This window comes from Macrobrachium rosenbergii, chromosome 8 (assembly GCF_040412425.1).
Source record: "Macrobrachium rosenbergii isolate ZJJX-2024 chromosome 8, ASM4041242v1, whole genome shotgun sequence".
In the NCBI taxonomy this organism is placed as follows: domain Eukaryota; kingdom Metazoa; phylum Arthropoda; class Malacostraca; order Decapoda; family Palaemonidae; genus Macrobrachium; species Macrobrachium rosenbergii.
The window spans coordinates 79,593,421-79,619,117 of record NC_089748.1 but is presented as its reverse complement, the minus strand read 5'-3'; the positions used below and the strand labels follow the sequence as shown (position 1 = coordinate 79,619,117).

The 25,697-nt window shown below is 42.8% G+C and overlaps 2 protein-coding genes across 12 annotated transcripts in view; both read left to right on the top strand.

Moving 5' to 3' along the window:
• The window catches only part of NaPi-III (Na[+]-dependent inorganic phosphate cotransporter type III), a 124,791-nt gene extending 117,322 nt beyond the window's left edge, over positions 1–7,469 (top strand). For 7 of the 9 annotated variants that reach the window (XM_067108034.1, XM_067108032.1, XM_067108033.1 and 4 more), the window contains 8 exons: positions 364–546; positions 755–874; positions 1,448–1,507; positions 1,744–1,779; positions 2,425–2,604; positions 2,830–3,116; positions 3,287–3,525; positions 4,101–7,469. In XM_067108034.1, the coding sequence (XP_066964135.1) occupies positions 364–546; positions 755–874; positions 1,448–1,507; positions 1,744–1,779; positions 2,425–2,604; positions 2,830–3,116; positions 3,287–3,525; positions 4,101–4,191 (1,196 nt within the window). In that variant the 3' untranslated portion in view covers positions 4,192–7,469. The remainder of the gene's footprint in view (positions 1–363; positions 547–754; positions 875–1,447; positions 1,508–1,743; positions 1,780–2,424; positions 2,605–2,829; positions 3,117–3,286; positions 3,526–4,100) is intronic. The other 2 variants (XM_067108037.1, XM_067108031.1) reach the window with 1 other exon arrangement.
• Positions 7,470–9,492: 2,023 nt separating this feature from the next.
• Positions 9,493–25,697, top strand: part of LOC136841002 (interferon alpha-inducible protein 27-like protein 2B) — a 248,888-nt gene continuing 232,683 nt past the window's right edge. The window contains exon 1 of one of the 3 annotated variants that reach the window (XM_067108021.1): positions 9,493–9,659. The gene's annotated coding sequence lies outside the window, so the exon portion shown is untranslated. Of the gene's footprint in view, positions 9,660–10,159; positions 10,384–25,697 lie in introns of those variants that run through there. The other 2 variants (XM_067108028.1, XM_067108022.1) reach the window with 2 other exon arrangements.

Below are 25,697 nucleotides of genomic sequence, written 5' to 3'. Positions count from 1 at the left end.
TTTGACGAGACTTTGTTTTGTATTTTCTTTTCATCTTTAGGAGATTCTGTCATGTTTTGGAAGGGATCTAGGAGAAAATAGAAGCATCATTCTCCTTGACCCTTCCTAACATGTGTCTGGGTCTTATGAATGGAAACAGCTTTGTCATGGTAACCCGAAGGGCTTTGTTGATAACACGTTGTCTTTTGTACTCATCTTGTGTCAGTTAGTCACTTCTTTCGGAGTGAGACCATGGATTGGGATATTTCATTACTAATTGGATAGAGGATGTAATGCCAGATATTCCGCATGTGTAAAACCGCCTTCAAAATTTCATTTACTGTATTTATGCACTTGTATTCTAATCAAACTTTTCTTTTTCAGTTGGTTCCTGGTTCGTCTCCCCCATCCTCTCCGGTATCATGTCCGCTCTCATATACATGGGTCTTAATCACTTCATCTTGAAGAAAGAGAAGCCCATGGAACCAGGTCTCCGCGCCCTTCCCCTCATCTATGGTCTGACCCTTCTAGTCAACATTTTCTCCATTGTTCATGATGGTCCTGCCCGTAAGTCCCTTTATTTGCCAACTTCTGAAATTTACGAAATTGTTCTTGTATACTGATACACAGATATTTCAGCCACTTTTTTTCTGAGTGATATTTTCAAAGTGAGTACTTTACAGCACGGGTTAGACTTGTTTGTATAATGATAGATTGAAAATATGATTTCAGAATGCCATTTTGCATTCAATTCTTATTTCTTTCCCCATTGCAGTGCTGAAGTTTGACATGATTCCTACCTGGGGAGCTTTTGTTATTGCTTTGGGTGTAGGCCTTATCACAGCTCTCATCATCCAGGTGATTGTTGTACCACGCACCAGAAAGGCCATTCAGGGTAAGTCTTTACAAAACAATTATAATATCATTTAATCAGTTCAGACTTTATATATATTTTTTAATCATGTAAGCGGAAGCAGTACATCACTGACTGCATGTGTATGAAGCAGTGAAAACTTAAAATTTATGTTTATTCATTAAATTGTAGATAGCACTACTACACTAAAGTGCCATGATTTTAACTAGGATTTTTTTCCTTCGGTAATACAGTATTTTAAAGAATATGCATAGATTTACCTAGGTAAAGGAAAAACTTGTATTTGCTGTTTTGAAAGATTTGGAAGTAGATTTAGAACTTCAGTATAAATTATTTAAAATAAAGTCTTTAGGTATAGTGAAGAGTTTAAAGTTGTTTCAATTTAAACCGAATCATGCTTGAGTGAATTCTCAAGTAAAAAACTTCCATAATACTAAAAAAAAAAAAAAAAACGTGCTTGACATATAAGCTTGATGTTTTAGCATTTAGCTCTGTATCTCTTGTTGCCGAGCAAATGTGACATGTAGTATTAGATTATTCATAATAACATTACACCACTTCCATGACTCATTTACTTCTCATATCCATCTGCAGCTGACCTTAGGAAAGAAGGCAGTCATGATCAGGGCGTCAAATTCACTTTTGACTCTACTGGTAGGTACCACGTTTTGGTCTTTTCCTTCTTGCAAATGTATTACACTGGAATAAGTTTACTGGGCTGACTTTAATGATACACTTACAGAAAGTCGTGCATTTGATTTTGTAGTCTGTGGCCGAGTTCAAAGAAGTTGAAAGAAAAATTATTTCTTGGAACTGCAGTTTATACTTTGTTTCTCCCAGAGCTTTTGATGTAGCAATAGGCAGTTGATTTGTTGTGTAACTTATTTCAGATAATCTAGAAATGGAGGAACTATTGTATAACCAAGGTAAATTTTGCGAGGATTAAGTTGTGATGTTTTATTGTATTTCCCAGAATTTCAAAATTCTCTCCTGTTAATTGTCACGCTCGAAGACCCCATTCCCCTCAGTGAAACTTATTTCTGTTTCCCATTCCCATGAACACATGTCGCTGTTTCACTAGTGATGAATGGATGCCATCGTTATTCCTTTTTCAGTGTAAACGAGAATTAATGCAAACTTGTAGGTGACACTAAATGTTTATATAAAGCAAGAAATTTGGCCATGATCCTGAGCAATTAATCAGGCATGCTGTATCCTAATCAAGTCAGAGGATTTACAACACAGATTGAATAGAAACACATTGCTAATGCATTAATCATGTTTCACTTTGTTGTCAAGTCTCACACTTTCCCCTTGTGTATTGATTATTTGCCCTCCCCCCCTGTTTATTGGAGTGCTGTAACCCAAATAACAAAAACTTTGCTTCAAGAAAAATGTGGCATAGTGGAGAATGTTAGTATTTTGTAGAACTCACTATAATTGATTACAAAGAAAATAAAAACAACTGCTTTCTGTTACTATAATTATCGTATTAGGATTTATAAATATATAATTTTTTTATCACTATACTTAGCACTTTGAACTTCATCGTGATAAATTGGATCTTACAGATAACTCCAGATCCCCAACACCACCTGGACAAGAACTCTCCGTCATTGAAAAAGGCGTCTCTCCCACCACGTATACCTTTAATGGCAACTCTGACTCCAACGGATACATCCCAGCAGAAACAAAATCCAATCTTCTTGGCAATGGACTTACCAATACAAATCCTTCCTCACAGTCGCTTGGTAAGAAATATTTCTGTGTATGTGACTAATGTATTTCCTGTGGTTTTAGGTAATAAATTGTACTAGCATTGGGCTCTGCAAGTGTTTCTATAATGTATATTAATGAATTTTATTACAGAAGAACATCTTTACCCTAAGCATAATATTTCTTATTGCTGGCTCTTGATTTATTGATTTATGAATGTAAAAATTATTTATGCCATATCTTTCAAATTTTTATTTTAGGTCTCACAAATAACAGCAGCCAAGTTCCTCTTGTGAGCACCAACAATGTTAAAGTGATTTCAATGGATGAACTCTCTGCTAAGAAAGAAACAGAAGTTGACCCACCTGAGGTGAAGAGACTGTTCTCATTCCTCCAAATCCTTACTGCTACATTTGGTTCCTTTGCTCACGGTGGAAATGATGTCAGCAATGCTATTGGACCTTTGATTGCACTGTGGGCCATCTACACTGAAGGATCTGTTGCACAGAGGTCACCAACCCCCATTTACATTCTTCTCTTTGGAGGTGTAAGTAAGATGCAAGTGTATTCACATGGATTATTTTAATTTCTTTGGTCTCTGTTGGTGCTGGTTCCTTTATCAGTCTGATGAAAACTTGATCCTGTTGCTTGACTTACGATATCTCAGTGGTATTCCATAAGGGACTGAGGGTTATTAATGTTTTATATCTTTTGTAGCTTGGCATCTCAGTTGGTCTGTGGGTGTGGGGTCGTCGTGTCATCCAGACTATTGGTGAAGACTTAACCAAAGTGACTGCTTCCTCCGGTTTTACCATTGAAATTGGATCTGCCTTTACCGTCTTGTTTGCCTCTAAAATTGGTCTCCCAATTTCAACTACCCACTGTAAGGTTGGCTCTGTTGTGTTTGTTGGATGGACCAAGTCTTCTCGCCAAGGTGTTGACTGGAAACTATTCAGGTAAGATTCCAAAGTTTCAGTGGATTGAATTGTTAATGACTTCTGAATTTTCTGTGTACAGTCATGCTATGGAAGGCAAGATGTAAGGCATAATTTTAAAGTTACGTCATCATTGTAAATGGTTTACTTATCTTGTTCCCTTTAGCTCATAGATTTTAAAAAAATTATTTCAAATGTTGTTTATGTTGTGGAATATTTTTACTAAAAGTAATAGTTATCAGATTGTATTGTGATATCAGTAGTAGCTAAGATTAACAGAGTACTGTCCTTGGGAGTTAATAATTACTGTTGTGCACTGACTTTTGCGGAAAATGGAGCTAAGGCTAGTTTTTCACATGAGAGTTTGCATGTTTAAGGTAGGAATTGTGAGAAAAGGAGCTCGACTGCCATTTGAGACAAATTATGCACGATTGTACATTTATTTACTGCTTTTATTCAGAAGTTTATAGTCATAAATTTTATGGGAGTTAGATGTAGCTAGCTTTTTTTCATGCTGACTGTACCAGTGCGGTAATACAGAAATGCAGACACGTTATTTTAAGTAATGTAACATTTTTTTTTTTTTACTCTTACAGGAACATTGTAATTGCCTGGGTTGTGACTGTGCCCCTAACTGCTGGTATCTCTGCACTACTCATGCTTATATTTAAGATTGCCTTTATATAATGTATCACCTGTTACTGTGATATTAAGTAGGGTATATAGCATTGCAAAAGATGTAGATTCTTTTTCCTTGCATGAAAAGTTTGTTCACTAAATTCTTTCACTACCAAATGTATTAGGCAATCAAGGTTAATGTTGCACAAATTTTTTCAACCTTCCCAGTGAGAGAATTTAGCGCAAGTTATTTTAAAACTGCAAAGTTCAAATTGTCCAGAGGGTGAATGTGTACCAAGGAAGGAAATCTATATCATTTAAAAGAAATATTCCCTACAACTTAATTGTTATTGAATGATATTGCCTATCGCTGCCTCAGCTTTCTGAGTTCCCTTTCTTCTATTACAGTAGTCCTTTAATGTTCGAAAATAATGCTACTCAGTCTAAACTTAGTGACACCCTCTTAATCGATCATAGCATAGTGGCAGTATCCTATAGAGGTCATATGAATGATGTTATGTGCTGTTGAGGTATGCTGTTCTATGTTTATATTAAGAGACCAAGTGCAGTATCCTCTGTGTGTATCTGACAACAGCATTATTTTAGGTATACCATAAATTTAGTCTGTGATTATAAGTCTTGTGATATAAAATCATAATAATGTGGGTCCTGTCAAACTTTCCTTGTGATAAAATTCAAGATGTATAGCTGGGTAATGTAGTGCAGGAGTTTCACATCTTTTTTGCAGGGGAATGCGGTAATGTCAAAATACATTTACTGTAATTCAGTAAGATAGTAGGTCAGCATAATAAACATTGGCCCAATTTTAACAGTCACTGAAGGGAGATCTCGGGTGATTGTTCATTAGATATAAATATGATCTGAGAGCATTGCTGTTTCCAGTGACCAGTAGTAAAAGATGCAAAGATTAAGGTCTAGTCTATACACTTAAGATGAGAAGGAAAAGTCAGATCATGAATAAGCAAAAATTTGGATATGCTGTACAGTATATAGCTACAAAGGATTGCTGAGGTGGCAAGAATAGGTGTAACACTGAATATTTGGAGAATACCTTCCCTTTTCATGGTCTTGGTTAGATATCAGTATTCTTTTTCATGAAGGGATCATTATTATTAGTTTTTAGTTACCATAACCATTAGAATACTCCATATCTGACCGTGAGTTGCATGCCAAGCTGGGAAATACATTATAGGTAAAGATTTTTATATAACTACACATATATATTTGTATTTAATGGATTCATATTGGTCATTAGAGCATTTTTCATTAAGCTTACCACTGTCGTGCTGCTCACCATTTTCTATTTATTTTTCTTTTTTTTGTAAAGGCTGTGAGAAGGTTGGTTCTCATAAAACTTTCATTCATCACTTCATACATTGAATAATAATTTACATTTTATATATATCATCACTCACTCATAAACATGCTGTGTATGTGAAAGCATGTGTATGTATGTAAAGTATACATGTGTGCATTACACACCTCACACACACACCCATACATGTGTGTTGTGAATTGTCAGATTATTTTAATAGCTAATTTTTAGAGCAGTATTATGATAATACACCTTGAAGAAGCATGATCAGAATGATTTATTATCATATATACAGTAACATGAAATCTTCCATATCATAGGGTGAAAGGTCATGAATGTTATAATTTACTGGATGGATGACATGTAGATTATATTTCTGAATTGTAAATTGAACTCCCTTTTTTAAGAAGAAATTTGCAAAGAAAATGTATTTTTTATAGAGGCTTATGTGTGATATTGAATTGTGTGAGCTGTCCTTTTGAAAGTTCTGTATTTATGTTTAGTTTATATGCACTAAAATCTCAATACTGTGCCCCTGAGTCTCATTCTGAGCACAAAAGTTGTGCTTGGACTTAATCTAGCACAGCTGTTTCTGTTAAAGGGGGGAGATATGATTAACGTACACAGTTTATGTGTAGGGGATGGTTGAAGAAAACATACAGGGTAGCCATTTTAAACCATACATTGTATATAGCTGGAAGAAGCCTTGTTATACAAGTTGGGTACAGTTTTGGTGATAAGTACACTGTATATGGTTTGAAAAAGCATTGTGGTTAATCTGAAAAAATCGGTAATTGAAAACAGATCGGAATGGGAATAAATCAGGGGAAATGGCCACAAACTAGTCGTGTTTACATTAGTTCTGTAATTCGTATTATATTATATTTTTTCATAGTTGGATTCAATATTTTAGGCAATGAAATATATGATAAACTTTCAAGAGACTATATCGTTGTCAATTTTTTACTCTTGGGGTTGTGACAGACATGAACGGTACAGGAAACTCTATTTACTGATGAGTGTACGTCATGATCATACTCGAGAAAATTTTGTAGATTCTATGATTTTAAGAGTTTTGCAGTTGTTACAGACTTGAATAACTATTTTTTCCTAAGAACGGGGCAGATTGTGTATCATTTTGGTGCTCTTGATTTGTCTTAAAGAAAAGTGTCATCTGTATTTCATGTCCAGTTAGATCTAACCTCAGTTATTGATGATTATATGGAAGCTATTTATATTTTAAAGTCATTTTATGGTATATTAGGAAATAGATTGCTATGATTTAGCAGGTACGTTCTGCTTCACTATCTATAAAAGATTAATTTATATACTTTCAATACTGTACTATCTTTTCTAAGTTATCACTGATTTGATAATTTGTGTATATATATATATATATATATATATATATATATATATATATATATATATATATATATATATATATATATATATATAATGTAATGTAATTACATCGCCATTTACATTTTCTCTTATGTAGTGTATATATATATATATATATATATATATATATATATATATATATATATATATATATATATATATATATATATATATATATGTATACATACATATACATTATATCCTCGATGTTCAGAATAGTTTGCAATACGAGGTGTTAAAATTTCTGGTTGAAATTGTATGTAAAAGTTAGTGAATTGCAGGGATTTCCATTTATTTTTGAAGCAAAATTTGTATTTTTTGTTCCTAATGTACTGAAGTAAATGCTAGATATTAAGACCTATGGCTTTTACTCTGGTGAAAATTAAGGATCACCATTTTTTTCAAAAATTAAACAAATAAGGACTACCCTATTTTCACTCAACATTAAGAATTAGCAATGTTGAAGCCTAAATGTTAGTACAGTATTGTTTAAATGGCATTGTTGGCTTGTCAGCGATGATTTTTATTTTCTCTGTGAGGATAATCAGTGCTAACAATCTTCTGAACTATTTGTACAGAATGAAATATAATATTTTGTTTGTAACAACTGTTTTTGTCAACCTTATGTGTAGAGAAACCCAAAGCAGGCAGCTCTTGAGGAAGACTGATGACCAAGCTCGGTTTTTATAAAGACGGACAGTAACAGGCCTAAGTGCCATCAAGTAAATTAGACATGTGGAAAGTGTCTTAATTATTGAAACCCAGTCAGAAACTTCAAAAGACTGCCATCGATTCCCCAGTCAAGTGCCTGTTCCCTTCACATACAACCCATGTACTATAGCTGAGTCATTCTGGCTAACTTATCTTTTGTTCCATCTAATTCGTCAAAAATGGATCCATTAAGCGAAGCCTCTTGGAGTCTTGCAGGGTGACTCTGAGGTCTCATTAAATTACTCTGTTATAATAATACTTCACCAAATAAGAGAACATGTGGCCTCCAACACCACTGTGATCAAGCCTGGAAAATCAAAATGGATACAACACCCTTTACTTCCGACTGGAATCACTGGCTGATATATTTTTAATTGCCATCTGAGATCAGAGGGGTTTGCAAAGGTTGTAAGGAACAAGGCTCACAGACACATATCTTTGATTTCCTCTTGTCTCTGGAGGCAATCGTTGCTTCAAATGTGTCAGTCAAGACTGTAAGTTAGAAGCTTTGCTTTGTAGATAGTGTCCGCTTCAACCCAGTCCAAGCCTCCTTTACTACAATGAATTACACTTAGAGCTTTCCTAAAAGAGATGTCCATATCTAGGTCATGTCAACCGACTTAAAAGTTAGCTTTGGCCTGGTCGTTTTAGTTGACCTTAGTATTTGCGTCCTCCAGAGGAGACCTACGTCCTTAACCTAGCTTTGGCTCTCATGAGCGCGGGTATTATCTCCATAAGGTTCTCTGCACAAGAGAAAATCTGTTCGTGCAGTGTGACTAAATCACTAACCTTCCAACTTTTGCTAAGGCAAGAAATTAGCCGTTTATGAAAAAAAGACATTCACTACAGATATGCATTACATTTCGTGTAAATTTCCATAAATAATTTTCTAGATATCCTTTACAGCATCCCTGGTCATACAAGTAGTGAACATATACCATAGTTAGGTTACTGTACTCTTTTTCAATATATCAATGGTGCATTTTTCCGCAAACCGGTTAATGGACATCATTAAATGTAGGCAGTAATACCCCTCTCTCTCCCAGATGAACTCTCATATTATAAAAATTCCCAAACTGGGGGCCGTGGCCCCCTGGGGGACCATGTAGCAGAATGCAGGGGGCCATATCTGAGGATATGTATGTAAAAAACCAAAGAAGTTTAGCGGGTAGGACTGTAGACAGTCCCTGTAGTCATGGGTTATGGTGGGCTGTCGGCTATGGACAAGTATCTTGTATGAAAAGTGGGTAACCACCAGAAAAAGTTTGGGAACCACTATACGGTCTGATTATTACTGGCAATTCCTTTACCGGAGTACTGTTCAATCGAGATTAGGCTATTGTGAAATACCCTGTAGTGTGACTCTTAGGTTTTCCTCCTGTTACACCTTTTAAAATCGTTTTAAAAATTTACCTTCCAGCTCCGAATGACCTCATAGGTCCCAGCGCTTGGACTTTGGCGTACATTTTATTCATTCCATTCTATTCCCTACGAGTGTTAACAATAATTCGGTGTTCCTGTTAGTTGTAAGAATATATTTTTTTTCTCCTTTAATTTCTGAAATATATCTAAAAGTAAAGAACGCGTTAACCGACATGATCTTAATTTCGTAATATGACCCATTAAGCCGTTTAACCCCCAATGTTTAACCTCAATTAAGTGGGTCCTGCCTAAACACATCCCCATCTTTGTCTCACGTGTACAGTACGGGCAAGAACATACTTTAGGCCTATATATCGAAAGATACACAAAGTGAACATTAATTTAACCTTTTGTTTTCAGTTTATAAATTTATTCATAATATGGAAAATTATGTTTGTTAAAAAACAAAAATTAATATAGGAATTTAGGAAAGGGACTTAAGGAAATACTGGAAGTCGGGAACCAATGGCAATCGAGATTCCGTGACAGTCTGCTGTCAGTATAACACCGAATGGTGAACGTTCTTCAACGGTTCTTGATTTCGATTATAAGGCATTGCCTTTGAAAGTTCAAGGCGAAGGTAAAAATGTCTGAGGATACATGGCGCTAGACTTTGAAACAGGTGTTTGTGTCAAACGTAAGAAATACAAAAAGGAATCGTTAAGTAAGCTACTTTTACTCTCAGGCTAGCCTAATCCATTATGTGGTAGAACTAAGAGCTCCCCCATCGGGTATTACCTTGGAAATTTACTTTTTCTGTAGTATTTTGTTGCATATCAGAATTTACCGTTTTTGTTTGTCGGTCGACCGTAATTAAGGTAAAAGTTCGTTTCCGGACCGAACTCCAATTCCACATGACAAACATATTTTTTCGATTGTTTTCTTGCTGTTTTCGGAGCGCCTACAGTTTAGGTGGCCAAGGCTGTGGTGTAGGTTCCGTTCCGACTAGGAAACTGGGGGACGAATACAAACAAGACAAACTGTTCCTGTAGTGCCAGGTCCTGACCTAACCAGCTGTAACCAACCTAACCTAACATAGGGCGGAGTGCCCTAACCTGGCCGGGGGCTTCGCCCCCCCCCCCTGGACCCCCCAGAAAGCTTTGGGTCGCGGAACTACTTACCTTGGCAGAGTTATTGTAGTGCGGGTAGAAGGTGTTACGCGGCCTGGCAACCGAAACTGTAAACTACCCCGGGAGTCATTCGTTGTCAATGGTCCAAACCTCTCACATCTCAAGTACTCTAAGAAAAGAAAAGAAAACGAATGAATTGTGGCTGAAATCTAGAATGGAATTATTGAAAATGCCAAGAAAGCATCGAAAAAATGTTTGCCATGCACAGATCAAAGTAGGCTAACAGGCTTACCACACTTGCAGAACATCCAATAGCAGGTAAAATTTTACAAGTTGCCAATAAAAAATAACACCACTGTCGTAACCGAGGGTTGCTCACTGGTTACAATTTTGCCATGGTAGCTATGGAGGGGTGAGGGGTTATTGTTTTACCTTTTAAGTTGTAATTTGATGAACTTTTCAAAACTGTGGGTTACAATTTCATATCGTGTACATTACGTGGTAATTCTAAGCTGGCTGTCCGCAGTGAGCTAGACTATGGCAATTGACAATTTCATATGTTATTTTACTTGCTTTGTACGAATTTAAAGTCATATTTTGTCGGCCGGCTGTAACTAAACTGTAATCGACCTTTGAAGACTACACTACCGACAGGGTAGATCTAAGCCAGCATCAAAATTGTAACCAGTAAACACCCCTAAAAATACCAACCTAACGTACTGTAGGGGTGTTTACTGGGTAAATTTTTAGAAAGAGGAACCAGCCCAAAATGACATGAAAATATGTTTTTCTAGGTGATTTTGATGTGTTTTGCAATGAATATCACCTTCATTTTCCTCGAAATTAACGGTTTTAGACTTTACTCGGAGCACCTACAGTTTCCGGGCCCACTCGACGCCCGACCGAAATCGGCGGAAGAACACAAAACCAATATGTCGTCCTGTTTATGTGTGCTGTCAGTAAGGCCGTGGCGGGCGGCGCCGCGCCTTATCCCATATTTAAAGATTCTTGGCAAGCACGACATTTTCTGGCAAGAGGTAATGTTGCGCTGCACGCGCTAGCCACAGGGGTTACAGTAAGGCCGTGTTCTTCCGCCAATTTCGGTTGGCGGTCAAGTGGGCCCGGGAAACTGTAGGTGCTCCGAGTAAAGTCTAAAACCGTTAATTTCCTAGGAAAATGAAGGTGATATTCGTGCAAAACACATCAAAATCACCTAGAAAAACATATTTTCATGTCATTTTGGGCTGGTTCCTCTTTCTAAAATAATACCGTTTACTGGTTACAATTTTGCCGTATGAGCTATGGAGGGGGGTGGTGGCTCGCCGCGGGATGCCGGCCTAGACCTACCCCGCGTTGGGTAATTCAAGTCGTGTAGTCTTCAAAAGGTCAATTACAGTTCAGTTACAGCCGGCCAACAAAGTGTTACTTTAAATTCTTGTAAAGAGAGTAAAATAACATAGAAAAATGTCAATTGTCATAGTTTAACTCACCGCGGACAGCCGGCTTAGAATTACCTGCCCACGCAAATGACGTTCGCCAATCACATCAAAACGGTGTGACTTAATGATAGTTAAGTGGGTGAAATTCAGGGGCATGCGCATGCATGGCTGGCTGCTGCATACGTACAAATGCACATATGGGAGCTCAAGAAGTCATAGGTAAGGTGAAATTGAAACTTAGAAAAAATCGTCAATTATTTACATAAATTTTATCTTTTATTGTGATAAATATTAGTTTGCAAGAATTATGTATTTGGGATATTTTTTTTATTTTTCAATGCAGATTCGAAAGGTATAATAAAAAATCGAGTAAGGCTGTTCTAACCGGAAACGAACATTAACCGTAATTAACCTCAGAACTGAATGTTTTTGTATGCCGGCCATCCTGGAATGCTGTCACGCATGTGCAATGGTAAATGGGAACTTTGGTAAATACAAGTTAACTTTACCCCCCCGGTTATGTAGCACGGCTTGCTAGGTTAGGTTATGTTAGGGTACATTAGTTTAATAAGGTTCCTTTTATAATAGCTTTGCAAAAGAAACGAGCAGGTAAAAGTTACTGCTGGTTTATTACAGATTCAGGCAGTTTATATAGCGGCCGACTGGCGCCGAACCGCGGAAGACAATGACATTGAGCGTGACCTGAGGGAAAAAACAATTAACAATAATATTCGGCGAACAAGTACAATTTACAATACAGAAACTTATAGAGCTTCAATATGGGTACAGTCTTGATGCCTGCGAATAAAGAAACATACGATACATGATTTATGACAGTTGGACAAATACATATAAAGTTGAAATGGTAGAAAATGCGTGACCTGGCATGTTAGGCGTGACGAATTGAGTGTGAAGAAAGCGGGAAGTCACCAAAGAAAACTTGCTCAGCGGAGACTTAATTAATGACGCCTTTGAAGCACTCCGCTGACGTCGATGTGGTGACTTTACAAATACCCCCCCCCAAAACGTGGGACACGTCTGACTAATCTGTGTATCTGCTGTGGCGCTGAAGGGTACCACAGCTTCTCGAAGACAACGGAGGGGCCACCCGCGTGTGGGGGTGCTGGGTTGCTGGTGCGGGCGGGCCCTTCCTGGGACGGCGGCGCGCCCGCCGTTTGTGGGGGCCTGGGTGTGGCGAAGGGCAGCTGGGCAGGGAGGGTGCTGCGGTGACGCCGGTGCTCTCCTGCAGGAAGGCGGGCTTTAAGCGGTCTATTGAAACCCAGTCGTTCCTCCCAGGGAGTGCCAGCAGGAACGCCTTGCTGTTCTGCTCCAGCACGCGGAAGGGGCCCCTGTAGGGCCTGGTCAGTGGCGGGCGGACGGCGTTGACTCTGACGAAGACGTGGGTGGCGGATGACAGCTCTGGCGGTGTGAAGGTGGCCGACCTGCCGGTGTATGTGCGCTTGCAAGGGGCAAACTTGCCGGCCACGTCGCGGAGAATCTGCAGTGATGGGGTGTGGCGATCTTCTGTCACTAGCTCGCCCGGTACCACAAGGGGCTCCCCGAAGGTTTTTTCGGCTGCGGACGGGGTGCCGTCGGCTCTGGGGGCGGTTCTTAAACCGAGGAGGACCCACGGCAGCTGATGTTTCCAGTCTCGGCGGTGCAGCGGCCATGAGGGACGCTTTGGGACCTGTGGAACTGTTCGACCAGGCCGCTACGCCAGGTTGTACGCCGTGGTGGTGTGATGCGTGGTCCCCAGTAGCTGAGCCAGGGCGGACCATAATTCCCGGACAGGAAGGCGGGGCCCCTGTCGGTTGTGATGGTCCGGGACGCCGAGCGGCTAACCAACTGGAAAGCAGGGCCTCGGCACATGCGCTGGCGCTGGCTTCTTGCATAGGTGTGGCCGGGCCACCTTGTCGAACGGTCTACCACCGTCAGGAGGTATCTGGACCAGCCTGATGGGGAAGGGGCCCGACGACGCCAACGTGAATGTGGCCGAAGCGGCGCTCTGGCTGCGGAACTCGCCTACCCTGGACTGCGTGTGACGCCCCACCTTGCTGGTCTGGCACTGCAGGCACTGTTTCGCCCAGGACGTGGCGCCCTTCTTCGCCCGTGCCAGACGAACTTTTTGAGAGCAGTTTGGCCGTAGTTCTGCCAGAGGGATGTGAGGCCGTGAATTATGTCAAATATCTGGCGGCAACGTGAGGCTGGAACCAAGGGCGGCTGGCCCATACTGATGTCACACAGGAGACTTGGGCCTCCGGGGCGAGGGTCACGTCCCGCCACTTAAGGGACGTGATGGCGGTGCGGTAGGCTGGGGTTTCTGGGTCAGTGGCCTGTTCTCTGGCGAGGTCTTGGTAGTTTACTCCGAGCTGCACTGCATTCAACTCGACTCTGGAGAGGGCGTCTGCTACAGGGTTTTTTCTGCCAGGGAGGTACCTCACGGAGCAGGTGAATTCGGCTATGGCTGAGAGGTGGCGCTGCTGCCTGGAAGACCATCGTCCCCTGCTTCATGAAGGCGTGAACCAATGGCTGGTGGTCCGTGAAGATTGTGAAGGCGTCCTCCAGGAGGAACTTCAAGTGCGGACTGAGCGATACATCGGCGCAGAGTTCCCTGTCGAAGGTGCTGTAGCGGTCTCTTCGGGATTGAATTTCTTGCTGAAGAAGGCGATGGGTTGGGGGGCGCCGTTGATGACCTGCTCCAGGACAGCACCACAGGCGACGTTACTGGCATCTGTCGTCAGCTGGAGAGGGGCCTTGGGATCCTGGTGTGCCAAGGCGGTTGCCTCGGCAAGGGCGGCCTTCGTCAGGGAGAAGGCCTGCTGCTGGCTGGGTCCCCAAGACAGGGACTTTGGTTGGCCTTTGAGAACTTCCGTCAGGGGGGCCGTGGTGTGTGCGATCCCGGGGATGAACCGCCTGTAGAAGTTCACCATCCCGAGGAACTCCTGGACGGCCTTGACGGAGGTAGGGGTTGGGAACCTGGTTACGGCTGCTACCTTTGACGTGAGTGGGCGGACGCTTGCCGGGGATACCTCGTGGCCCAGGAAGTCTGCTTTCTGGACGCCAAAGGTGCACTTGTCAAAACGGACGACAAGGGCGTTCTCTTGGAGGCGCCGCAGGACTGCCCTGATGTGCCTTTGGTGTTTACTGAGAGACCTGGAAAATATGAGGATGTCATCAACGTAGCAGACGCAGAATTTCAGGTCCCCGAGGATGCTGTCCTGGAAGGTCGCCCCGGCGTTCCTCAATCCGAAGGTGGAGAAGGCGAACACGTAGGACCCGAATGGCGTGATGATGGCGGTCTTTGGTATATCCTCTGGTGCGACAGGTACCTGAAAGTATGATTTAAGAAGGTCCAGTTTAGTGAATACCTTGGCTCCGTGAAGGAGGCCGTGAGGTCCTGCATGTTGGGCAAAGGGTAGTGGTCGGGCTCTGTTGCAATGTTGAGACGTCTGTAGTCGCCGCAAGGTCTCCAGGAGCTGTCCGGTTTTTGCACCATGTGGAGGGGGGAGGCCCACGGGCTGGAGGCCTTTCTGCAGATTCCCATCCGCTCCATCTGTGCGAATGCCTTCTTCGCCTACTGCAGGTGCTGTGGGGGAAGCCTACGGAACTTCGCATGTGTTGGGGGGCCTTTAGTTGTTATGTGATGGTATATGCCATGTTTGGCTGGGGCCCGGGGACTTGTCAAGTTCTGGCTTGAAAACTGGGGAACTCCGTCAGCAGGTGTGCATACTGGTGGGACGATGGAGCTGATGGTGGGTGCCTTGGGTCCCGCTGTTAATGGGAGACTGGAGTCAGTATCAAGGAGGCGCTTACGCCTCACATCGACTAACAGGCCAGTGCGCCAGGAAGTCAGCCCCAGGGCGGGGTTCCTCGTCCACTGACGATGAAGTCCCAGAGTAATTTTGGCCAAGGATGGAGATCGACAGGGGCCTGGTGCCGTAGGAGAGGATGGGGGATCCATTGGCGGCCGTCAGGAAGGTGGTTGGGTCTGGTTTCTGGCTGCGGTTCTCCCTGGATGCCGGGAAGATCGATCTGAAGGCCCCTGTGTCGACCAGCATCATCCTGCCGGAGACGGTGTCGCGGATATAGAAGCCTACTGGTTCTGGGCCCCTGGGTTTTCGGTTGCCATGGCGGTTTGTCCTGCTGGCCGCCGCCACCTGTTTTTGAGCGGCGAGCGAGCAGGCGGCAGGCAGTTTCGGGCGTCCTTGCCGAACCACTTGTGGTAGCGACAGAGGCCGGGGAACTCCATTTTTGTTGTGGGTCGGTGGGCGTCTCCTGGCGGCGTTGGCGCCCTGCTCCACTTCTTCTTCTGGCTGGACGGAGCTGACCGACTGTGTGGGCGCTTTTAGCCCGCTGTGTGGCCTGCGCGCAGTCCGTGAGGTGCTGCGCCGTTTCGATGAGGTCGTTGAGAGGCATGGTGTAGGGGTGAGGAATCTGGGTGCAGACCTCCGGGAGGAGCTGGCGAGTAGATCTCCGCGACAGGCTTATTTCCTGTCGCTTTTCGTGCCGTCGAAATCTGGCAGTGACAGAAGGTCCCGACCATGCTCCATGCGTCTCTTGTGTTGAGGTTGTGCCGTGGGTTGTGGCGAGGTCAATAGCACGGGCGGCCCGGCTTGGCGATAGGTAGGGAGCGCGTTTAGGAGGATCTTCTTCGCGACGTTGTATGTGAGGGTTTGTGTCTCCCGTGAGACGAGTTTTTCTGTATCGTCCTCTGGGAGGCGTTAAGCACCGTGTCGGCCTGCAGGATTTCGTCCGTCAGGTGCGCCGCCCTGAAGTGGCTCGACCCTGCGCAGCCACATCGTTGGGTTCCCCTGTATGAAAGGTGGCAACTTTATGGTGAGGGCGGCCCGCGACTGTGTTGCCAGACCATGGAGTGTTCAGGGCGCTGGTGTGGGTGTGGAGGTGCGGGAGGTCCTCGGTGCGGGGACGGGCACGGGGTGAGATGGGAGGAAAGTAGACCTCTGAGTCCGCGAAGTCCGGCGGTTAAGTGCACTGAAGGAGGATACCGCATCCATGCTGGCTCCTTTGCCCTCTTACTGGAGTTGGGTACTCGGCGTCAGAACGCTTTCGTGCGCCGTGTGGGTCGCTAGTGGCGCTGGTGGGGTTTGCCGACGAGTCAGCACGCTCAAGCGCTGGTTACAGCGCGGCGTTTAGGCCGCTAGGGCGTTGGAGGGTTCCTGGAGCCAAGACTGAGTCGCCATGTCGGTCCGCTAATGGCTCGGGATACTCGGGGGTCACCACTGTAAGAGGTGCAAAAGAAACGAGCAGGTAAAGTTACTGCTGGTTTATTACAGATTCAGGCAGTTTTATAGCGGCCGACCGGCGCCGAACCCGCGGAAGACAATGACATTGGCGTTACCTGAGGTCAAAACAATTAACAATAATATTCGTGAACAAGTAAAATTTACAATACAAAAATGTATAGAGCTTCAATATGGATACAGTCTTGATGCCTGCGAATAAAGAAACATACGATACATGATTTATGACAGTTGGACAAATACATATAAAGTTGAAATGGTAGAAAATGCGTGACCTGGCATGTTAGGCGTGGCGAATTGAGTGTGAAGAAAGCGGGAAGTCACCAAAGAAAACTTGCTCAGCGGAGACAATTAATATGTAACCCGAAGCACTCCGCTGACGTCGATGTGGTGACTTTACAGCTTTCCTTAGCTGATCCTTTCTTGAACATATGGCTCCGTAATGACTTTTGTATATGCAGAACCGTTCCATACAGTCCGTGCGGTGTTGATACTTAGAACTATAGAACATCGCACGGACTACCTATACTTAGTGTTGCTGATGAAGGAGGTGATGGTTTTTATTGTTGGTCAATTATTATTATTAGCTTCATATTTCTATCCAACATAGCAACCCCTTGGGAACGCTGGGTTTTAGGTTGGGGAAATTGCTGGGAGAAATATCGGACTGTCATGTTGTTGTTATGGAATGGTTCTACACGTGCAAGTCATTTGGGAGCCATATGTTCAAGAAGGGATTGGCTAAGGAAACTTATTATAAAAGGAACGATACTAACCCAACGTACCCTAACCTAACTTCAGCTAACAGGCAGTGTTATTTAGCTGGGGAGCTCCACCTGCCAGACACAAACCCGCCCCCCCACCCCCGTGAAGGAAACTCCACTTTTTACCAAAAGGTTCACCTTAACACTGCGCAAGCACGATAGCATTCCAGGATGGCCAGCATACAATAACATATCAGTTATGAGGGTAATTACAGGTTGATTATTATTGGCAGCCAAAAAATAACAGTAAATTCTTGATAACCAACCAAAATACTATAGTAAAGTAAATTTCCAAGGTAATACCCCCTGCAGAGCTGTTCTATAGTTCTACCTTTACTTTTTGAAATAGCTTGCTAAAATCTTTTTATATATTGCAGGTAACTTACCAAGTAATTACATAGCTAACAGTTTCTATTAACCAGCAGCTAAAATTTGAAATTTGAGGTAGCGAGTCTTTTGTTTACGTTACAGTGTAGGTAACTGACCCTGCCCACTTTCTGGAAAAGAAGGAACAACTGACCAGAGGGCTTCAATATGTTTCTGCCGGTTTACGATGATAGTTATGAGCAGCAGCTGGATTTGAAATTCTCGGACTTTACTGTATATGGTTTTTGACTATTTGGTGAAGTATTTTGCTTTTGGTAGCCTCTCGGTAACTTACATATTTAGGCTTTCTTTTGATAACCTGATTGTGGCTAATATTTAATTGGGCTTTTGCTGACTGTTCAACATGTATCTCAGACGATGCCCGACGCAAGTTCAAGAAGTATTCGTTATTGCAGCCTTCGAGAATTACATCAGTGAAGTATGATTCCCATACTAAGTGGACGTCTTGCAGGGGTCAAGTATGTTCAGTTGGGTTGTCTTGTGCTGAATGTGGTGACTGGGACCTTAAAAAATGGAAGACATTGAATTCTCACTTGACGAAGTTGGAGAAAGATAGAAAGTAGCTAGGAATGATAAAAGTTTAGCTAGTCAGGATTCAGCTAAATCTTCTGTTGATTTACCAATTCTGCCTCTTTTAGCTTTGTCTCATTTTACTAGTCCTGCTTCTATTCCACCTGTTCCTTTACCCAGCTCCCCTACTCCTGAACCCAATGCCATTGCCATCCTTGAACATAAATTTGATATGTTGGTGAATACTGTGGCTCAGATTAGTGCACCTGGCCGTTCCTTTATGAAAAATAAGAAAGAAACAAGTGAAAGTGCAGTGTTGGTGGAGGAGCTGGCTGTTCGGCCCACTGATTCTCCCAGGCAAAGGTCACTGGCATACTCCCCTGCACCAGAGAGAAGCTATACCTGAAGCCCAAGGGAGGTTGGTGGGGTCTGCCCCCCGGTAGTTGGCCCCTACAGTCGTGCCTGGCACCAGTTCCCAGGTTACGTCAGATAATGGGAAGGTGTCCTCCTTGGTGTACACAACCTTCCCTCTAGTTCGGATGTTTCCAGCCCCGAACAGAGGTGCAAGTGGCATAGCAGTGATGAATAAATACCGGTGAAAAGGTCTGCAGTTGATGTGCTTCACACCCCTCAGGTGCCAGTGAAGAGAGTCAGGGAGGCTGTTCCTTCCTGTAGTTTCTGGGATAGTCCAGAAAAGTTCTCTCAAGCGCATGTAGAGGGAGAAAGGCAAGTGTTGGTGCCGAGGACCATATCCAAGAGTAAGTGTTCTTTTACGTCACTGCACATTCCAACGGACAAACCTCCTTTGGCTCCTGATCGGCCAGTAGTCGACGAGCACTTAGTGGCACTAAAGCGCGCAGAGTCTTCCAGTAGTGCAGTCACTTTTCAAGCGTTCCCTTGCTCCCTGCCCCTGAGTTCTCATCAAGTGACAGGCACCCAGTTGCGACCGAACCACAAACTGTTTTGGAGCGCCCAGTTGCTCCTGAGAAACCAGTAGCACCCGAACCGCAAGTGGTTTCAGAGTGCCCAGTTGCTCCTGAGCATCTAGTAATTGCTAAGCGCCCAGCTGCCCCTGCTTGTACAGATTTGTTTGGACATTCTTCGCGACATTTGACTTTCAGGCCGGAGTTTGTGGTGCCATCCCCCTTGCAACGAGCGGCTACGACTTCAGATGTGGATCCATTGCTTGCGCCTATACAGCGATGCTTAGATGATATTCTGGGTATTTTGAAGAAACCTACGAACCCTTCTTCTTCTAAGGACTTGCCTTTTTCCCCAGTATCTGCAACGGATGAGGAAGGTGACAAGGATGAGGAAGCAGACTCCCCTCCTTCAGCTTATGCATCTGTGCTTAATTTTCTGCTTCGAAGTTTCCCTTCTTTTTTCTCTCCGGCTGTCCCCCCTCTCCTGCTCCATTTTTCGAATGAGTAATGTCACTGTTGAACCTTCAAGGCTGTCTAGTATGGTACTATTGACTTTGGCCAGGAAAGCACTTAATGGGGTCACGATCTGGTTCTTGGATAAGAGGGAACAAGGAAAATACAATTTTAGTGACCCCCCTCCTTGTCTTCTGAAGAGAAGATATACATATTACGCTACCAGAGAAGCTCCTTCCTTCGGGGTAGCTGCCTCCTCCCAAGTATACCTTAGTTTTACCAGACCAATGAGCTGATTAACAGCTCTCCTAGGGCTGGCCCAAAGGATTAGACTTATTTTACGTGGTTAAGAACCAATCGGTTACTTAGCAACGGGACCTACAGCTTATTGTGGAATTCAAACCACATTATAGCGAGAAATGAATTCCTATCACCAGAAATAAATTCCTCCCAAGGGGACTTCTCGGGCCTCATTGATTCGGTCCGTAGGTCAGCTTTTCCTACAGCCAAAGTTATGTTCTCTTCAGCGGAGATGGATCACATGATGAAGAATCTCTTCAAAGTATTCGAGATTGTGAGATTTTTGGAGTGGTTGGTAGGCGCCCTCACACAAAGTACAGGAATACGACTCCTTGCCTACTGAACTTTCTTCAGATATCTTTAGAGTCCTTTCATGTTTGGATAAAGGGATAAGGGACGGACCACAGGAGTTAACTTCACTATTTGCCATGGGAGTGTTAAAGAAGAGGGAGTTATGGTGTTCATACGCCTCTAAAGGAGTAACTTTGATTCAGAGGTTGGCACTTTTTTTTTTTTCCCCCTCCTCTGTCGAGATTGTTCCCTCTGTCAGTCAGTGAAATTTCTTCTGCCTCACAGAGGAAATCTACACACGATCTTCTAGCAAAGTCATCAAGACACCCTAAGGAAACTCCTTCGGGGGGTTTTAGTCTTCATCTCCTCCACAACCTGTTCCCTTTCATGGTAGTAGGCAGAGATCCTCCTCAAGAGCAAGAACGAACTTGCGATTCCAGTCTCGTACTATTAAGAAGTCCACCTCTGAACCTTCCTCAAAAAAGTGAATTGAGTGTCCTTGCTCCAGTAGGCGCCAGGCTCTTTCAATTTTGGGAGAAATGGAGCAAGAGAGGGACAAAGCAGTGGACTGTGGAAGTTTTAAGGGACGGCTACGCTATCCCCTTCCTAGAAAGACCTCCCTTAGTCAAGACGCCGACCGCTTTAATTACCTACTCCAAGAGTTCAAGGAGATTTTTGGCCCTTGCAAGACAAGTAGCATCTCTCCTCGAAAAAAAGGTGATAGAGGTAGTTCCAAACGTAAACTCGGTCATGAAGGCCTCAAAAGGATGGAGGCCAGTTCTGGATGTGAGCGCTTTAAATGTCTTTATTCAGAAGACAAAATTCTGAATGGAGACAATCCGTTCGATCATTTCATCCATTTGGCAAGGAGACTGGATGGTCTCGATAGACCTACAAGATGCTTACTTCCACATAACATTGCACCCAGACTCTCAGAAATATCTGAGATTTGTGTTTCAGGACCAGATGTTCCAGTTTTGGGCCCTATGCTTCGGGCTATCAACAGCCCCTCAAGTAGTCACTTGTGTTCTTGCTCCCCTGGCAGGTTGGCCCCACCCGGTGGGCATCAACATAGTGTTTTATTTGGACGATTGGATTCTTCACTCCACGTCGAAGGCACAATGTACGGAGGACCTTCAGAAAACATTACTTCTTACCCAAGGCCTGGGCTTGATAATAAATCATCAGAAGTCTTAGATGACGCTTTCACAGGAGATAGTTTATTTGGGAATGACTCTCGCAGTTCTCATATTTTTCTGGCTTTTCCCACTCCAGAAAGAGTAGAGTTGTTCCTACAGAAGATAGATGAAATGCTTTGCCTCCAGACTTGTTCGGCAAACAACTGGATGGCCTCCTAGGGACGTTAGCTTCCATGGAACAGTTCGTCTCCTTAGGGAGACTGCATATGAGGGTGTTCCAGTTTTTCTTAAGGGAAAAATGGAACAGGAAAAGATTCCCAGACTCCTTCACGTTTCCGGTAACACAAGAGATCAAGAGGCACCTGCTTTGGTGGAATTCGAGAGACAGGTTGCTGGAAGGAAAGCCTCTGTTTCCACAGAGCCCAGACCTGAACTTTTATGCTGACACATCAGACCTAGGTTGGGGAGCCCTTCTAGGGAACAAGGAGATCTCTGGAACGTGGTCGAGAGATCAGATGGGTTGGCACATAAACGTCAAAGAGTTAAGGACAATCCACTTGGGTCTCATGGCCTTTTCGTCAGTGATATGTGGAAGGATGGTAGCGGTCCACTCGTTCAAAATGACAGCCCTGGCATTCATAAGCAAACAAGGAGGAACTCAGTCTTTTCCCTCTGTGAGGCAGCGAGACCTCCTCCTATGGGCGGACCAGAATTGTACAAGGTTGTTGACCAGGTTTGTCCAGGGAAAACTGAATGTGTTGGCAGATCAGGTAAGCTGACAGAACCAAGTAATTCCCACAGTGTGGACTCTCGATCCATTGGTCTGTCTAGACCAGTGTTTCTCAACTGGTGCGCCGTGGAAGGTAGCCAGGTGCGTCCCAAGATAGCAAAAGATTTAATTTATGTAATATGTTTATATTTTAAAACTTTGATTTTCATATATTTTAGAGACATCAAGTATGTGGTTTCTAAGTCTGAGTCAAGTCTTCGCCACTTGACATTTTGAACTGGAAAGTAAATTCCGTAATGGCTTTATCTTCAAGAAGCAATGGATAATCCTTTTCCTTTCTTTGGGGATTTAAATCGGTCATTACTCACCTCTCTCTCTCGAAGAAAATAGATATTGTCTATAATTACACCTCCTGCTAATCTCCTTTTGAAATGTTAGCCACAAATGACAACTGGTTGGTAAAGGCCAGTGACTTCACCGTATGGTAAATGAAAAGGACAAAGTTGACATCAAATTTCCCCTGAGGTCAGTTGGTAGTAGATGATAGAATTAATTAGTACTAAACCAAAATACAGTATTCCAGGTTGGTGACATATAATCCAGGTTAATTACTTCACCATATGGTGAATGACAGTTCAAAGGGGGTTCATAATTCGGGACAATGACCTTTTTTGCCTTATAAATGTGAAGTCTTGTGCAATTGTGGTTAGTCTGAGTAGGCACCCATGTGCTGCTACATCACTTTTCAAAGTTCTCGTTCATGACACTCGCTGAATTATAATTCTTGTTTTTTTTATACATTTGAAATACAATGAACAGATTTTTAAACAAGAAACGTGCCAGTGAAGAACTTGATTCTAATAACGAAATTATTTCAAGTAACATGAAGCATCCAGCCAAGAAAATGAGAGCAGACCCATTCGCAAACGCGACAGAAGTTCTTCAAAGTATGGCTTCCTTCACGTGGGCTGGAGATGAAAATCAGCCTCAGCCATTGTGTTTGGTTTGTGGATGCAAAATGTCAAACGAGTCGATGCTTCTTAGTAACATCACACTGCAATCCTCAAGGAAAAGATGTACCTAAGTTATTTCAAAAGATTACTTTATCAACGCTTTTAAAAGGAGAGCAACGGTATCTGAGAAAGCTCAAATTGCTTCTTAGGAAATATCGGAAATGACAGCTGTAAAAATGAAGTCACATACTCTTGCTGAATCTATTATTTTGCCCGCTTGTAAGAAGATAGTGAAGACTATTTCAGAGACAGTGTAGAGAAACAGATAAGTAAAATTCCATTATCAAATGATAGTGTTCAGAGGCGCATTTTCTAACAATATTGGAGAAAATGTTTGCTGTAATAAACTTCAGGATTAACACTGTGCACTCCAAGTGATGAACCAACTGACATAGCCAACAAAGCGCAGTTGCTTGCCTTTATTCGCTTTATATTGATGGGGAAACTTTGAGTAAATCAGTATCTTTGTTGCAAAGAACTGCTTACCACTATTACAGGTGAAGATATGCTTCATTTTAAATCATTCTTTTGAGAAATGGAACTTATCCTGGAAGTTGTGTGCCGGAGTTTGTACTGATGGAGCTCCATTAATGACTGGTTCTATTGAAGGTCTTGCATTGTTTGTAAAGCAACACTATAACTCAGTGTTTGTTTCATAGAGGCCCCTGATGGCAAAAACACTTGATAATAAACTGGAAGAAGTTTTTGATCAAGACCTAGCTGTTGAAATGGTAAAAGCTCGTATATTTGAGCTTCTTTGTGAAAACGTGGATTCACAGCACACACACTTACTTTTGCACACACAAGTTCGTGGCTATCAAGAGGTAAATTACTCTGAACTTCGTCAAGAACTGTTGGCGTCTTTTGAGAAAGAAAATAATAGTAAATTTTGTTAACTTCTGAAATGTGAGTCTTGGACTTCGAAAATGAGATATCTGACCGAAATGTTTCAACACTTGAATAGTCTGAACGTGTCCATGCAAAGTGGAAATGAAAGCCTTCTCTCATCTACCGACAAAATTCAACCATTCCAGAAATAACCAGCAGTTTGGAAAAGAAAAGCTAGTTTAGGCTGTTTGGAAATGTTTCCTTTGGTTCAAGAAGGCCATTCAGACAATTTAATTCCTTTAATAGGGGATCATTTAGCAGTTCTGGAAGGTAATCTGAACCGAGCAATACGATTGGATTCACAGACCTACCTTTGACATTTCAACTGATAACGCTGGCTTATCGTTAGCAGAAGAGGAGGAGCTTGCTATCATATCTACTGATCGTGGCTTCAAGATCAAGCAGAAGGAGGTGCCCATCGGTCAGTTCTGGATTTCAATCAAAAAAGAATCTCCTTCAGTAGCTGGGAAAGCTTTGACTGTTTTGCTGCAGTTGTCCACATCGTCTCTCTGTGAACAAGGATTTTCTCTACCAACATTAAATGTAAAAATAGATCAAATACTAAATCCATTGATGAAGAGGTGAGAGTATGTTTATCACATATACAGTAAGGCCAAAAATTCAGAAAATTGCGAAACCTCATCAAGCACGTTTCACATTCAGATACTTAAATGAAAAATATCTTAAAAATAAATGGTTATTTCAGGTACGACTTATTTTCAAATTTCATGACTAATTTTTCCATATTAAAATCAAAGATATGCCCCAAAAGTTTTGGTTTTTCGTAGGTGCGCCCTCAGGTAAAAATGTTTGAGAAACACTGGTCTAGACCTATGGAAACTATGGGGAAAGCCTATGTTGGATCTCTTTGCGATGTCGAGGAATCATCGACTTCCTCTTTTCTGCTCTCCAGTGCTGGCTCCACAGGCATGGGCCATGGTTGCCATGCTTCTCGACTGGTCCGACAAGTTCCTGTATGCCTTTCCTCCATTCCGGATGTTAAGGGATGTACTAGGCAAGTTTCTCTTGCACCAGAATGTGTCAGTGATTCTGGTAGCCCCCTTTTGGCCCTTGTGGGAATGGTTCCCAGAGCTAATGAATCTGCTGGTAGATTTTCCAAGACTTCTCCCTCAGAAGAAAATGCTTCTCAGACAACCCCACTTCAGGCACTTTCATCAAGGTTTGTCTTCACTGGCTCTGACAGGATTCAAACTGTCAAAAGACTCCTTAGAGCAAATGGTTTTTCAAGGGCAGTAAGGACCAGGTTCTGTCTTTTGAATGGACTTTGCATCCATAAGTGTGCAAAGGCCTGTGGCAGCTATGGGACCCTCCTACAATGGACCTATTCGCCACCAGGTCCAACAATCGCCCACCAGTGTACTCCTCTCCAGTTCATGATCCTCAGGCATTGGCAGTCGATGCAATCCTTTTAAATTGGTCTTATCTAGACCTCTATGGTTCTCTCCCCTTTGCTCTGATGCAAAGAGTACTAGCAAAGTTCCATATAGCAGTGAATTCATGCACAACTTCAGTG